A 14627-nucleotide genomic window follows, 5' to 3' on the forward strand; every position below is an offset into this window, starting at 1 on the left:
AAGAAAATCCCTTTTTGGGGAAAGTACAGGCAGACATTTAAGCCTAGGTATGTGTTTGAAAAGTGGGCATAAATTAAACATTGCATATCCAATTAGGGTATGTTTTTTAAACTCAACAATAAAAGTTGTAACATCTAGTGCATTTACCTTAGCAAAAGCAGCGTTTTGTGTTCTAAAGATAGAATCAACGTGATAGTAGAGAAAACTTCAGAACCTTGACCTGTTATTTTCCTTCTTCTCTTCAAGAATATTGAGGGTATCCATCTTTCCTGGGAACCTCCGACTTCGCCTTCTGGAAATATTTTGGAATATTCAGCCTACTTGGCAATCCGCACAGCACAAATCCAAGATAACCCAAGTCAACTTGTGTTCATGAGGATTTACTGTGGTCTTAAGACATCGTGTGTAGTAACTACTGGGCAACTTGCAAATGCACATATTGATTACACCTCGAGACCCGCCGTGGTGTTCAGGATATCGGCCAAGAACGAAAAGGGGTACGGACCAGCCACACAAGTTCGGTGGCTTCAAGGTAACAGTAAAAAAGCACCTTTAAATTAAATTTCTTTTTTACTAAAGCTGTTGTGATTACGATTATTTATTAGTAACTGGTTATGAAGATTTGTCATTTAAAAGAGTATTCCTTGTATTTCTAGCAGTTATGAATTTGAATTTGTAAGTTCTTAAAATGTATCTGCTCAATTCTAGATCCAAATAAAAACAGAAAAGAAGTAAAGACTCTCTGGGAATTAGTATATGGATTCTTCGTTGTAGTTATAGCTCTTTCACAAGGAACATGGTTTTATTACCCAAGTATATTTTATAAAGGCCATGTAACTCAGAGTTCTTGAGGGGATTCTAGGAACTGGCTGTTGTACAGTGTGCTGTCTCTCTAGTAAATGTTCTCTGTATTGTAAAGGCCCTGTCCTTGAGGACGCCCTCTGACTTTCTTCTGTATGAGCAGTATTCCTCTAACAGCTCTCTTCTACTGGGTAATATAATATTTGTGATATTCGTTTTAGCAGCCATTTAATTTCTTTGTTTATTCACAGTTAGCACAGAGCTTAAGAAATTTTTTTTTAAAGAGGCAAGTTCAGAAACTCTGCTTTTGAATTTTTATTATTTTCCAAGAATCATGGCAAAATATGTTTTCTTGATTCATACCAGGGTGATATATAGGAATATATTTTTGGCCAAAGCACTTAACTTTGGCCCTTAATTTCCACATTAATAGAATATTTTACCTTTAAGCTCCCTTTTAGTACCTAAGTTCTGTATTTTCATCAAAAGTGAAGGATTTCCCTGAACAATTTAACATCTGTTTTCATGGCCCTAACTTTTTTCTTTTGCTGAAATTAAAACATTCATAATTTAAAATTAAAATTAAAGTATATGTCCCCCTTCTTGCAGAAAGAAATAAGCACCTTAAAAGGACACAAATTTTGAAATAGTGTTTTAAACATTTGTAAGGTTTTTCTAAGTGCTCTAAATGTTTTATTTTTGCATTGTTTTTACCTCAAAATTGTATAAACTTTTTTACAACTGAAATATAAGCGTTAGATAGCTTACTCTCAGGTTCCATTACAACCTTAAAGATGCAGATAGGCATTCTGGGTACTCTGCTACAGGTAACCTGTTTTAAACCTTTTAGGAATTTCATGGTTTCACTGCCTATTCAAATCGGGAATCAATATACAGAGCAATAATTAAAGAAAAGACATTTCCAACTAAGAACTGCAGTAACCACAGGGGCACAGGTCCGTCTTTTTCATGCTGTGTAACCTTATGCCAGTGTAGGTTGACTGAGTGGTGATGTCCTCCAACTTCATGTATAATACTCCCAGAAAAGGTAGATTTAATAAATGTGCAGAATTGATATATATGTATGTTCGTTACTAATTTAAAGTGTATAGAATATTTTAATATATAATTTTTGTAAAGAACCGAGATTTTTATACTACAGTATTTGTAATTAATGTGTTTCACTAATGAAGTTTCTCTTGAAGAAAATATGCAAATTGTTAGATGCGTAACGAGCGATTTCCAAACTCTAAAGGTAAAACAAATGCACTACTCTGGTGTTGTTAGAATACCCTTTTTTGGTGGCTGTATGAATCCTTCATCTTTAAATGTGTACTTTACAAACAATGTTTACAAGGAGCTTCTCTGGTTTGTTATCCCAGCACCTTCCTTGGTGAGAGCTTCATTCTGCCTTTGTTTAACTCATATGCTTTGCTTTTAGCATATACTTGCTTTTTGCACTAGTAGAATTTTAACTTACCTCATTGTTATGTTTGTAATTATTTGTATAGCTTCCATAATATGTCTGATATAGGCTAAACAAATACTTAACCAAAGTTAAAATAAATGGTAAGCAATTTTGCACATACTAAAGGCTAGGGTTTGTTGTGTATGTGTGTGCGTTTAGTTATAAAAAGAGTAAGGATGGAAAGTTATAGTAATGTTTCAAAGCCCAATTATTTTAAAGATTTGTTTGTCTCATTAGAAAAAGGCCTGGCTTTTAACCCCTTATTCTTTGCATTAACAGTTTGCACTTTGAAGCTTCTCTTAATGACGAGGAATAAGCTGGCTTTAAGCAAAGAATGGAGTATTTGTTTGAGTGTGCACATTTGTACCTGTTTAGTATTTGGTTTAATTTACTTTGCTGAAATGCCTCTATGTTATAAACCACAAGGTGACTATGAACCTTTGGTTCTAACATCTGTCTTATTTTCTATTGTGAAAGGCATTCTTTCTCTACCAGGGGATTTGTTAAAGTAACTCATGTTTTAACTCTGAGAATTAGCCCAGAATCTGTTATTATTTTTTTAGCATTTGTAAATTAAGTACTAGTCACATTTATCTGTCTGATAAGTGATTGGTGACTTAAACATGCTGCTGAGAAGTCTCTGTGGCTTTTTCATTAACAGTTAATAAGAGATCTTTGACCTGTGTGTTCATGACTAGAATGGATTGGAATAAGTGATAAGAGAAGTGCATTTAGCTTCTTGTGATTGCACGTTTCTAAGTGAAGATCCCTTTGAGTAGCAGTGGGCTATATTTTGCAGATATCATAAGAGGATTTACAGTGAGTTTGAGTTAAATTAGTTTCTTTACTTCTCCCAGCTGCATAAGCAATTCAGATGTACAAGTCTTTGTGCTACAGTCCTCTTTCTGGGCTCTGCAACCTTGGTTCACATATGTAGTAAAAAGATTTTGATGTTGCATGCTCTCAGAATTATGTTTTCTAAAATATTATATTGGTTTTGATTCAGTTTAGTAAATATTGGCAGTTTGACTAGAAATAGGGTATTATAAACTCACTTTCATCTGCATTTTTATAAAATGGAAATAATCTGATTGCATGTATAAGGCCCTCTTGTCCTATACCTGAATTACATAAACATAACCTTCTATAAGAAGGTGAAACTGTTGATCCATTATTTCAAAGACTTGTAGACTAGCAAAGATTTGTTCTGATTAGGGATATGGTCTACTATAACTGAAGATATTTTTATTTTTGAAAATTGCAGCACTTATAGCATAAAAATCATTTGTAACATTGGATACTAAGAGACTATTAGTATTTAAATTATTCTAGTCATCTGGTCACAAACCAACTGGGTTGCAAAATAGACTTGGTCTTTGACCATTTAACAGGTATAACTGACAGTTATGTTTTCCAAGAAATTATTTTAGGCAGTTTTATGTATTGTGTACCAATGATATGTAAAATAAAGCACCTTTTCTACTATAACCAATTATAGGTGTTATTTATTTTGAACTATATGAAAGAAAAATTAATGATGGCAGAGTAAATCTGTACAAATGTGGATTTTTATATTAGTCACTTAAAATAATATAGTCATAATCCATAAAGATTGGATTATGTCTAAAAATCTTGTTTTTAAGTCAGTGGATTGTGTTTGGGAGTCGTTTTCTTACAGAAATATAAAGCCCGACCCTAACTGTAGCTGAGCTAGTCTGCTTGGAAGTTAAAAAGCAAATAGCTCAAACAACAGTCTAAACTTGTTGTCACCTCTGTTTGGTCTTCTATTTACTCTTCAACTTTTTAATTATACTTGGCGTATAATATTATATTAGTTCCAGGTGCACAGCATAGTGACTCATTATTTATATACTTTCTAATATGACCATGGTAAGTCTAGTATCTATCTGTCACCATGCAAACTCTGGCATAATTGACTGTTCCCTGTGCTGTGCACTGTACATCCCCGTGGCTTATTAATTTATGGCTGGAACTATGTACCTCTCACCCCTGTTCACCTTCTTACCCGCCTCCCCAGCCCGCTCTGGCAACCAGCAGTTTGTCCTCTGTTCCCTGTGAGTCTCTTTCTGGTTGGTTGTGTTTATTCATGTATTTTTTTAGACTGCAGGTATAAGTGAAGTTTATTTTATCTTAATTTTTTCCCTCACGTTTCACCCATTTTTAACTTACAGCGGCCAGGCTTCTGTCCTCTTACCACATCAAAATGGCTTTAGCAAAGGGCAGGGGTAACTGCTCATTTCCCGAGTCCAGTGAATTCTTTGATGATACTTAGCCTGGTCATTTGAAGCTTTTAATCACTCTTCTGACACTGTTGCAGGTTTTAGTTTCTGTGACACTGTGCTCCGCCTCTCTTTATGCACCTGTGTCCCCTTTTCTGGTCGCCATCCCTTTTTTTCCCCCAAGATTCCGGTCAAAGGTGGCCCACCTGGTGAAGCCTTTCCTGACATACTCCACTTCAGGTAGACTTGACCCCTTCTTCTTGTCTGCCCAGTGTCCTTTGTTGTATCTTCTGTCACGGCGGTCTGTGTACTGTCTGCCGCCTCCGCCAGATGGTGAGGTCTTTGAGGCAGACTGGCTCTGTATGTTTCTTCCATGTCACCCATTTAGCTGGTACTTAAATATTTTAACAAATTATTAAAGAAAAGTGTTACCCTTACATCTCTCCATACTCTCAGTCCTCCTTCTCCAACTAGGGTCAAGATGGGAGGGACTTTTGAAAGGAAATGAGTTTTAGCAGATTTAATAAGGCTTTGGAGGAGACAGGGACTCCAGCTTTGTTTTACCTGGTCTTGCTATCACTTAAATCCCTAAGAGAAGTTCGGTGATAAATAAGGGATGTGCCCCATTTTTACTAGGCTAAAGGGGATTCATCGTAGACCCTCCTGATCTCAAGAGGAAGTCTTTGATCTAAAAAGATCAGTGAAATCAGTGGACATTGCTGGATTATGACTTTTAACATTGGATGATCAGGAGAATGAGCCAAAAATACTTCATAGTTGACCTCTCTGATTTCCATGTAGGAAAGCCGTGGGTAATTGTCTCACATCAGAAAAAAACCACCTATTTTTAATACTTAAGAGCAGGGAACTGCTGGAGGACGCAGATCGCCAGCCTTAGAACCGTACTGGATTCTGTTGCATGTCAAGCCAGGTCACTCTTGCCACCTTTGAGCTTATGGGGCAAAGGATTCTTATACTACTGGAAAACACGGTGACATTGGCGGACCTTCTTTCTAAGTTTCCCAGGTGTAGTTGGGAATCCCTGTGCTTATTTATATCCCTATAACTCAGGAAAAGACTGTTTTATCATTCATAGAAAAACACGAACTACTACATTCTGGGAAGAAACAATAAATTCTGTAAACTTTATGAATAAAGAAAAGGCTATAAAATCCAAGGGTACTTCTTGTTCAGAATAGATTTCTTTCTCAATAGCATCCATTTGCTTCTTTTCTGACCTCAGCAGACCTAAAATCAGGAAAATGTCCATTTGTGGGACTATTAATCTCAGCAAGTGTGGCAAGGGTCTTTTGTTTTGTATATTTGGTGTCTTGGATAACTTGAATTGAGCATGAATCTGATTCTTAAAGTTCATCAAACTCAAATCTGACTACCACTCATGCCAGTACCTCAAGTTCAAAAGTCTTGAGAATACAGTTATGAAGTCTTTGGCCTTGGATAGAGTGAAGGCTAGCAAGTCGTAGGTATAAGGCCGTGGAGGGTTTCCTATTTCCTGACTTGATTTACTGGTTCTACAGAAAGTTTTGGCAGAGCATTCAGAGATACCAGGGTGTTTCCCTCGGAAGATAAAAGTGCAAAAGGTGTGAACTGGGGGCATGTCAGATATGAAAGCTGTTAACAGAGCAGGAAATGGGTAGTGGGTAGCTTCCTCCTACCCACGCACCCATTCTGGTCTCCTTGCCACCCAGAGACAAGGAGCTAAAGGAGACATCACTCATTCCTCAGCATGAGCATTGAGGAAGGTACAAAGAGAACCCTCTGTGTCTGAGCATCACAAGTTAAAAATAAAAGGTAGCAGCTGGTATTTGTTTTTGAACACAGTGTTAATTCTTTCCACTAGTAAATCATGGTCCAATAGATGTCCAGTTCTGACCAAGAGAATTATCTATGCCTCTGGGGAGATAGAGTAGAAGTTCCCTAAGAACTTGAAAAAGTTTTCTCCTCCTTTTTGTTTCTTATATGAGAGGGAAGAAAAAGCTACAGGTACGGTGATTACCATCCAGTATAACAAAGGTGTGCACGTACCACTGTGGCAGCAGCATAGCCTGTAAGAAAGTGGGCAGAGTGCTGAAGGTCCAACTGCTTGATCTGAAACCTGTTTGCTCTGAGTTGCGGCCTTGCACCCCGTGGTGGCCATTGCCCGTTCTAGCTAAAGTATGGGTAAGATTTGAGTCTTGTCTCCACCTCAGATTTTTAAAATAGCCACGGCAATGACTGGAGCTTTCTGATGAGTCGGCACCCTTGTATGAGACACAGCTGGGGAGACTGGACCTGGGGAATCTACTTTCCACTTCCCCATTTCTTGGGAGTGGCTTGCCAGGCATTTACTGCCGGGCTTGGTCTACCTCTTGCACCAGCTCCCTGACTCAAGATGGTAACTTTACCCTTCCCTTGTTGGGGACAGGGGACAGATTGAATCATTCAAGATCTTTGTGGGGGGTTTAAAGTTTTTAATTTGTGCTAAAATTGATAGCTAATACCTTGAATCAGGAGAAATTACACCTTAACTGTGTCTTATTTAATCTGCAAAGTGTCACTCCCAGTGATAACCTTAGCAAAGACATGATTGCAAAATTGTTTATGACCTTTGACCAACCTCACACCTGTGACTGATCAATTTCAAGAAACAGCCAATAGCTATCCACTGTCCACATTTTTGGATTACTTAGAACATAAATGTACTATTGAAGAATGTGCCAAAGGGAATTTGTACTTTTGAAAGTCAACAGAATTCAGTAAAGAGGCGGTGTCTTTGTCAGTTTATTTTGGAATTTGCATCCTCTATCATTTTATTCTCACTTTATATAAATAATCATACCCAGTGAGCAAAGTAACCAGTGAACTAGAATTGTGCCAGTGAGCCTGCCTGGCAGAGTAGAACCGTCACACCGCTCATAGTATAACCTCGTTGGACCCTGACCCTAGGGGAACCTAGTTAACTTCTGGGAGGAATAGCTCAGACTCACTCTGTTTTTCACGTGATCATGGACTTCTTCCCCACCACTTACGACGACTGGCTGATTCGCAGTGCATGGCAGTGTCTGAAATACTGGGGAGGTGTTCCCTTTCTTGGGTGATGAAATTATGTATTACATAACCTTATACCTTTTTTTCTTTTATAATATTTATGGTAGAATAAATGATCATGCGTATACGTAGCCATTAGCTTAAGTAGTAGAACATTTCCAGACACCTAGAATCCTCCATTTGTCTTCCCTCCACACACCATAAGAGGTAAACATGACTCTGGAGGTGTTTTTTTGGTTAACAATTCTCATATTTTTATTTATATCTACCATCTATGTATGTATCCCTTATAAGTTGTTTAGATGTACCTGTTTCTGGACTGTTATGTAAGTGGTATTATGCCTTATGTATTCTTTTGTGACTTTTTTCTAACAATTGATTTTGAGATTCCCATTCGTGTATGTATGTAACTGTATTTTGTTTGTTGTCATTGCTGTGTAGTAATCTATTACGTGACTACACTATAATTTATCTGTCCACGGAGATTTGGGTTGTTTCCAGTTTTTGGTTACTAACAACAATGCTGCTCTGTACATCTGCCAGTTACAGTGTAAGCTCCGTGCGGGCAGGGATTTTGTCTGTTTTGTCGGATTTTGTCTGTGTAGACATCCACGATGTCTAGAGCAATGCCTGGCACGCGGCAGATGCTCCACGTATACTGGAGGAATGACTGAATTCTTGTACATGGATCCTGGCGGCACATGTGCAACGGCTGCCCTAGGGCCGTTCTGTGCAAAGTGTGCTCCCGGGACCTCTAAGGGCCCCGAGACCCTGTCCGGGGGTCTGTGAGGACAAAACTCTTCTCATAAAAACACTAAGACATTGTTTGTCTTTTTCACTCTCATTCTTCATGAGCTTAAATGTTTTCTGAATGTATGATGGCCTCACACTGACAGCTAATCAAGTGTGTACTTGTGTTTTTTTGTGTTTTGAAAATGTGTCTTTTAGTTTCTAATATGGCAAATGTTAATAAATATAGCCCACATGAACAACAGCAGTTTGAGACCCTCGGTAATTTTTAATGGTGATAAGAGGTCCTAAAACCAAACATTTGAGTACCACTGCTCTGAGAAGCAGGCTTTACTTGGTCATGCTGAACTGTTTTCTAGAGAATTTGTATCAGTGCACACTCCCATGGGCTGTGGCTGCGTGTCACGTCTCGGCAAACTCTTGGCCTTGACTGTCTTTTGTACTTGTCAGTTGGATCACTACTATTATGCCTTGTGTCTTCATGTGAGTTTAATTCACATTGTCCTGATTACTAATGAAATTGAGGTTTTTCTCACATATAAAAGTTTCCTCTTCTGTGAAATACCTATGATGTCTTTTGCCCATTTTTTTTATTTGGTGTGTGTCTTTTTTTCACTGATTCATACGATTTCTTTATATATTCTGGATACCAATTCTTGTCATTTAAACATGTTGCATATATCTTCTCCCAGTTTGTGTATTATCTTTTGTAATTGTATTGAATCTGTTGACTGACTTGGAGAAAATTGATATCTTTTCAATAGAGTCTTCCTAGCCAAAAACATTGTATGTCTCTCCATTTATTTGGTCTTTTAATATCTCTCAATAAACTTTAATAATTTTTCTCCATAAAGGCCTTCATGTCTTATATTAGATTTCTCCCTAGGCATTTTATATTTTTTAATGCTATGGTAAGTTTTTTTAAATTATACTTTCTAGTTTATCTGGTTGTTGCTGATTATAGACATATTGGTGCTATGTGTTGATTTTGAATCTGACAACCTCACTAAACTTTTATTAGTTTTAATAATATATCTAGATGTTATTTTGAATTTTTTGTATATCATATCATCCATAAATAGGGAAGTTTTCTTCCTTCCTGATCCTTACACCTTTAAAAAAATTCTTTTTACGTGTCTGCACTGCCTAGGACCTGCAGTACAGTTGAAAAGAACTGATAATGAACGACCTTATCTTCTTAGTCCTGATTTAAAAGGAGTGCCTTCAACATTTCAGTTAAGTGTTTTTTTCCCCCACAAATGGCCTTTATGGAGTTAAGGGGATTCTCTTCTAATTCTAGTTTGCTAATAGTTTTATTATGAATGGATGCTGGATTTACTGCTTTATATTACCTATTTAAATGGTGCAATTTTTTTAATGTTAATGTATAAAATTATGATAGTTGACTTTTTAATACTGAACCAACCTTTAATTCGTAGGATAAACCCAACTTGGTTATTGGTGTGTGTACATGCGTGCGCTCTAATACATTTCTGGACTCCATTTGCCAGTGTTGTGTTTGATACTTGCTCCTATGTTCCTAAGTGAAATCGGCCTGTAATACTCCTTCCATGTCTGGTTGTCATATCAAAGTGAGACTAGCCTCACACAATGAGGTTTTTCAATTGTCTGGAAGAGTTTCTGATTGGGCCTTGTCTTTAAAGCCATTTGCCATTAAGAGAATTGTAACTATTGCTTCCATTTCTTTAGAGGTTATAGGACCATTAGGAATTTGTACTATTGAGTCAGTTTTGTGTATGTGTAGCCAAAGCGAGTATGTTGGTTTTGATCATTTTTTCTAGTGATTTCATTTCACTTTAGTTTAAAATTTTTTCGATATGGTTAGCTATATTGTCTTTTTAGTTTCCACATCTGTAGTTATGACCCTTTTTCATTTCTATTGGTTTATGTGTGCCCTTTTAAAAAAATTTTTCCCAGACCTTTGAATATTTAACCCATGAGTTATTTTTTAGAGTTCTTTCCAAATGCCAGGGGTGTGTTATAGGTATCTATTTGTTTTTTGGTGGAGATGCTGGGGATTGAAGTATTATAGTTTTAATCTTTATTATCTTGTCAGAATATGAGCTGTAATTAAGGTTTTGGTTTTCTCAAATTTGAGATTAGTTTTATGATTTATCATGTGATTGGTTTTCATACATATTCCACATAAAGATGAAAAGAATGGTGTATTCCCCAATTGTGGAGTATAGTATCCATTAAATCAGACTTGTTAGTTGTGCAGTGCAGACCTTCTTTACCGATTTTCCTTATACTTGATTTCTTATTTCCTGAAGCCTCAAGATCTCATTATGATCAGTTTCTCAATGTCTCTCGAAGTTGTCATTATTTGCTTTCTTTCTCTTCTGGCTTTATTATTTAGATACTTACTACTGCATTTTGCCATGTATAATGCGCGCCCACATATTGGGCTCAAACTTTCATGAAAAAAAATCTTTCATTTTAATTGTTTAATTCAATTATTTATTTATATTTAGAAACAAAACCAATTATCGTATTCCAGGGTATTATTTTGCATATGGGTGTCATTATTGCTTTCTAGAGTTACATTTTAAATGCATAAGTACAAACAAAATAATTAAAAATATTTGTGTAGGTACATAATTAGTACTACCCATATATAATGCACACCCTTATTTTTCCCTCAAAAATTTGGGCAAAAAGTACACCCTATACATGGCAAAATATGGTCATTGAGAATTCTTCTGTCTTCCTTGGTGAGTTGAACCCTTTATGATTACGCAGTGACCGTGTATGGTTGTTGCCTTTGCTTCGTTGTCGTTACTCACCACAGCAGTGTTCTGGTTGGTCTTTATCCACATTCCTTAGGTTTTTGTTTGGTCTTATAGTGATATTTTAAGTTTGTGGGAGGCACTTAAAAGGCCAGAGAACATCTGTGTTTTTAACTGGATAGTTGTGTACATTTCTATTTATTACAAATAGATTACAAATATAAGTTGGATTTATTTCTAGGTCCTCATTATAAATTATCTTTTTTTTTGTCTACACACCCCCATTGTTGCCTTGCCTCTATTTTTCATTTTCTTATTTCCCCCTCTATCTGTTGGGTTTTTATTTTCATTTTTTCCTGAGTTCCAGTTGCTTTACAAATCTTGTTCTCTTTGTAATCTTTTGCTCATTATTCACATTTCCCATGCTTCCATTCCTTTACATATGATTACTGTTGAGTCCTTGAGGGTGATTCCACTGTTTATAAACTCTTTTTTTCCACTCATGGTGCAATTTTCCCTTGAGTTTAGTGATATTTTAAACTTATTCTCCTTGGAAAATATTTTCAAGGAGAATTATTTACGGAATAATTCCATACGGAATTATTTTCCGTATGGACTTGAAATTGAAATCTTTGAGAGGATTTTCTCTGCTAGACACTGTTTGGCTACCAACATGAAAACATTTTATCATCTTGAAGGTTCTGGGATTTCAGATCACAGACCTTGAGGGCTAGCCTGTATGAATTTGAGGGTGCTGGTGATGTACCCCCTCCACCTGACACCAAAACTGAGCCAAGCACAGTGCCTAGCTGCCCACTCCGTGGTGGCCCTCTTAGGCTCCAGCGAGCCTTGGGCTTCCTGTCCGGTCCACCACTGCAGTTTCATGGTCTCGAGTACAACAGAATGCTCAGGGCAGAGCAGGCTTCAGTGCTGGCTCACCTCACAGGTTGCCTGTTTTCACTTCCTTTTGGGAGTTTTGCAGGACTTCCATTTCAACTCAGATATATTTTAAATATTGTGTATTTATTACTTTATATTATTGCTTATATTTTATCCAGCATTTGGTTTCACAAACTGGGAGTTACTGAGGGTATCTAGACTGCCTTATAAAGGGACATAAAGTCTATAATTAAAATTTGCTTTATTTTGCCCTTGATGTAAGTAGGAAACATGGGAATTTATAGTCCATACAGAATTACAGGGTGCCTAGTTCTTCCTTTTGCACTGTCCTACAAGACAGCACTTTCACGAGACTGCTACTTGCAAGCTTGGAAAGAGAAACCATGTCTTAAAACCTACAGTCTTCCTCCAAAGCAGGGTAGTCAAACTCATTTTCACCGGGGGGCCACATCAACACCATAGTTGCCTTCAAAGGGCTGAAATAATTTTAGGACTGTATAAATGTAATCACTCCTTAACTGATAAGGAGTTGATATTACATTCAGCCCTTCGAAGGCAACCACAAGGCTGATGTGACTGCCAGGGAAAATGGTTTGACACCCCTGCCCCAAAGGCACGGCTCTGCTATTTCTTTAAATGGCTGTTGGCCCAAATGTTACCCCTTTGTGTTCTCTGATTAGTCATTGCTTTGGTTTGGCTTGAAAAAAGGACTTGGATTTGGTTTCCTGTAAACCTACCATTGGGATTATATATGCATGAAGCAGCTTTCCTGGCCTACCTGTGCTGGCTGAAAGGCACTGTCTTTTGACTTAGCTTTGCCCAGCAACTTGCTTTCTATCAGTTACCCCCAGTGTTTATGGTTCAGAAATATCTTTCGTTCGCATGTACTCTGAACTCTGGGAAACAGATGCAAAAGTAAGACACAAAATTGTTACTGTTTGTTTTAGAGGACAAACAAGACCTAAATTATACCATAAAGAGGCAAAAGTTTATGGTGTAGGGTAAGAAATTTTTTAATCCTGCACATTTTTGTGGAAGATGGAGGAATTACCTATCAATTTAGAACTCCCCCCCTAAAACTAATCCACGGCCACTAGGTCACTACAGACAGAGCCAGCACACATTTACTGACGTGTTTTGGCATACCTGTGTTAACCTTGGCATAGGAGCTATTGTAGTGCATTGCCTTGCACAAATATCCGTTGAATATGCAGTGCGAAAGGAAATTGTCTCTGGAAGTAAGGTCACAGGCATGTTTTTGAAGACAGGAAAATACTGAATAGGTATTACAGTGTAGATGGAAAAAAATACAAGGAACACATCACACACCAGCATATGACATTAGGAAGGTAAAATTCTAATGAAGTAGTAAAGCATCTCTATTCTAATGAGAGATGAGGGGCTAGAAGCACTAACGTCACTTCTGTCTGTGGCTTAGTCTCTGAAGCCCATTTCTCTCTTAGAAACTCATAAAAGCACTATGTACAGAGTTATTTTTTGAAAAAAAAAATACCTTCAGGTTAATGTAGGGACTTAAATACTTACAAAGTTCTAGAGAAGAAAACATGACATTCAGTTCAATGCAACATAAGCCAAGAAAGAAGCCATCACTACCTCTTACGTGCATGAAAGGGAATTACGTGCCTATGTGTACAGAATGCTAGTATTCTTTCAGAGTATGAAAGCCATGTAACCCAAAGCTGACCTGAGTTTACCTACTTTAAAGCTTTTACTCAGGACCACTAGTGAATTACTAAATTTAGAAATTTGTTTTGGTATATATTGATATAAATGTTAAAGCCATCTAACTTTTCTTTATCTTGATTCTTAAACATAACCCAATCTTTAAACTAATTTTAGAGAAAGAATCTGATAACCAGAGACCAGTTGCTTTTTACCAGTTATATAGTGATGTGCTGCCTGATTCAAAGGGGAAATAGTTCAAAAATACACTTCTATGTAAGTATCAAAAGCCTAAAAATTTTGCATATCTGTTAACCCAGCAAGTCTAACTTTAAGAAATTATTTTAAGAAAACAGTCATGGATGAACACAAAATTCAGTGAATTATTGTTTATAACCATGAAAAGATATGTATATAGTCAAAATGTCCCACAGAGGATTAAATAAATTATGCTTCAGCCATACGATAGGATAATAGAGGAATAAAAATGGAAGACTAAAGACCTGGAAAAGATATTCACAATATATTCAGCAAAAAAGGCAGGTTATGAAACAGTATGCAAATATGAGCCTATCTTTATAAAAATATACATATTTAGCAAAGTAAAAGGAAAAACAGTATTTATCAAAACATTGGTTCTTTCAACACGTAGGGTGATGGGTGATTTTGTTTAACTTCTCCTCCCCTTTTGTTTATTTGAATTCTCTGTGATGAAGATTATTTTTTAAATGGGAGGGGTTGTAAGGGAGTTACTATTAACCTTAGATTAGCCCAAATACGCCCCCAAAAGGCGCCTTCTGGCAAAGTAAATGTGTTTCTTCATCCTACATCTGGGAAAGTGCTTCTGCCTTATAAATGTGTCCTGCCCAGATGAAGTTCACTCAAACGGTCCCACTAAAGGCAGACTATACAATAAGCAATCATTCAAATACATATATAAAAGGAACCATACTCAAGTTAATTGAAAAATACAAATCCTCACTTTAA

The 14627-nt window shown here is 36.9% G+C and overlaps 1 protein-coding gene across 1 annotated transcript in view; it reads left to right on the forward strand.

Annotated features, from left to right (window-relative positions):
* The window catches only part of HCFC2 (host cell factor C2), a 38200-nt gene extending 34439 nt beyond the window's left edge, over positions 1 to 3761 (forward strand). Inside the window, exon 15 of the mRNA XM_037067835.1 lies at positions 247 to 3761. Coding sequence (XP_036923730.1) covers positions 247 to 561 — 315 coding nt within the window. The 3' untranslated portion in view covers positions 562 to 3761. The remainder of the gene's footprint in view (positions 1 to 246) is intronic.
* Positions 3762 to 14627: the final 10866 nt, after the last annotated feature.

Source organism: Sturnira hondurensis, unplaced genomic scaffold, assembly GCF_014824575.4.
Source record: "Sturnira hondurensis isolate 20B ecotype Veracruz unplaced genomic scaffold, ASM1482457v3 Scaffold0017436, whole genome shotgun sequence".
NCBI classification, from domain to species: Eukaryota; Metazoa; Chordata; class Mammalia; order Chiroptera; family Phyllostomidae; genus Sturnira; species Sturnira hondurensis.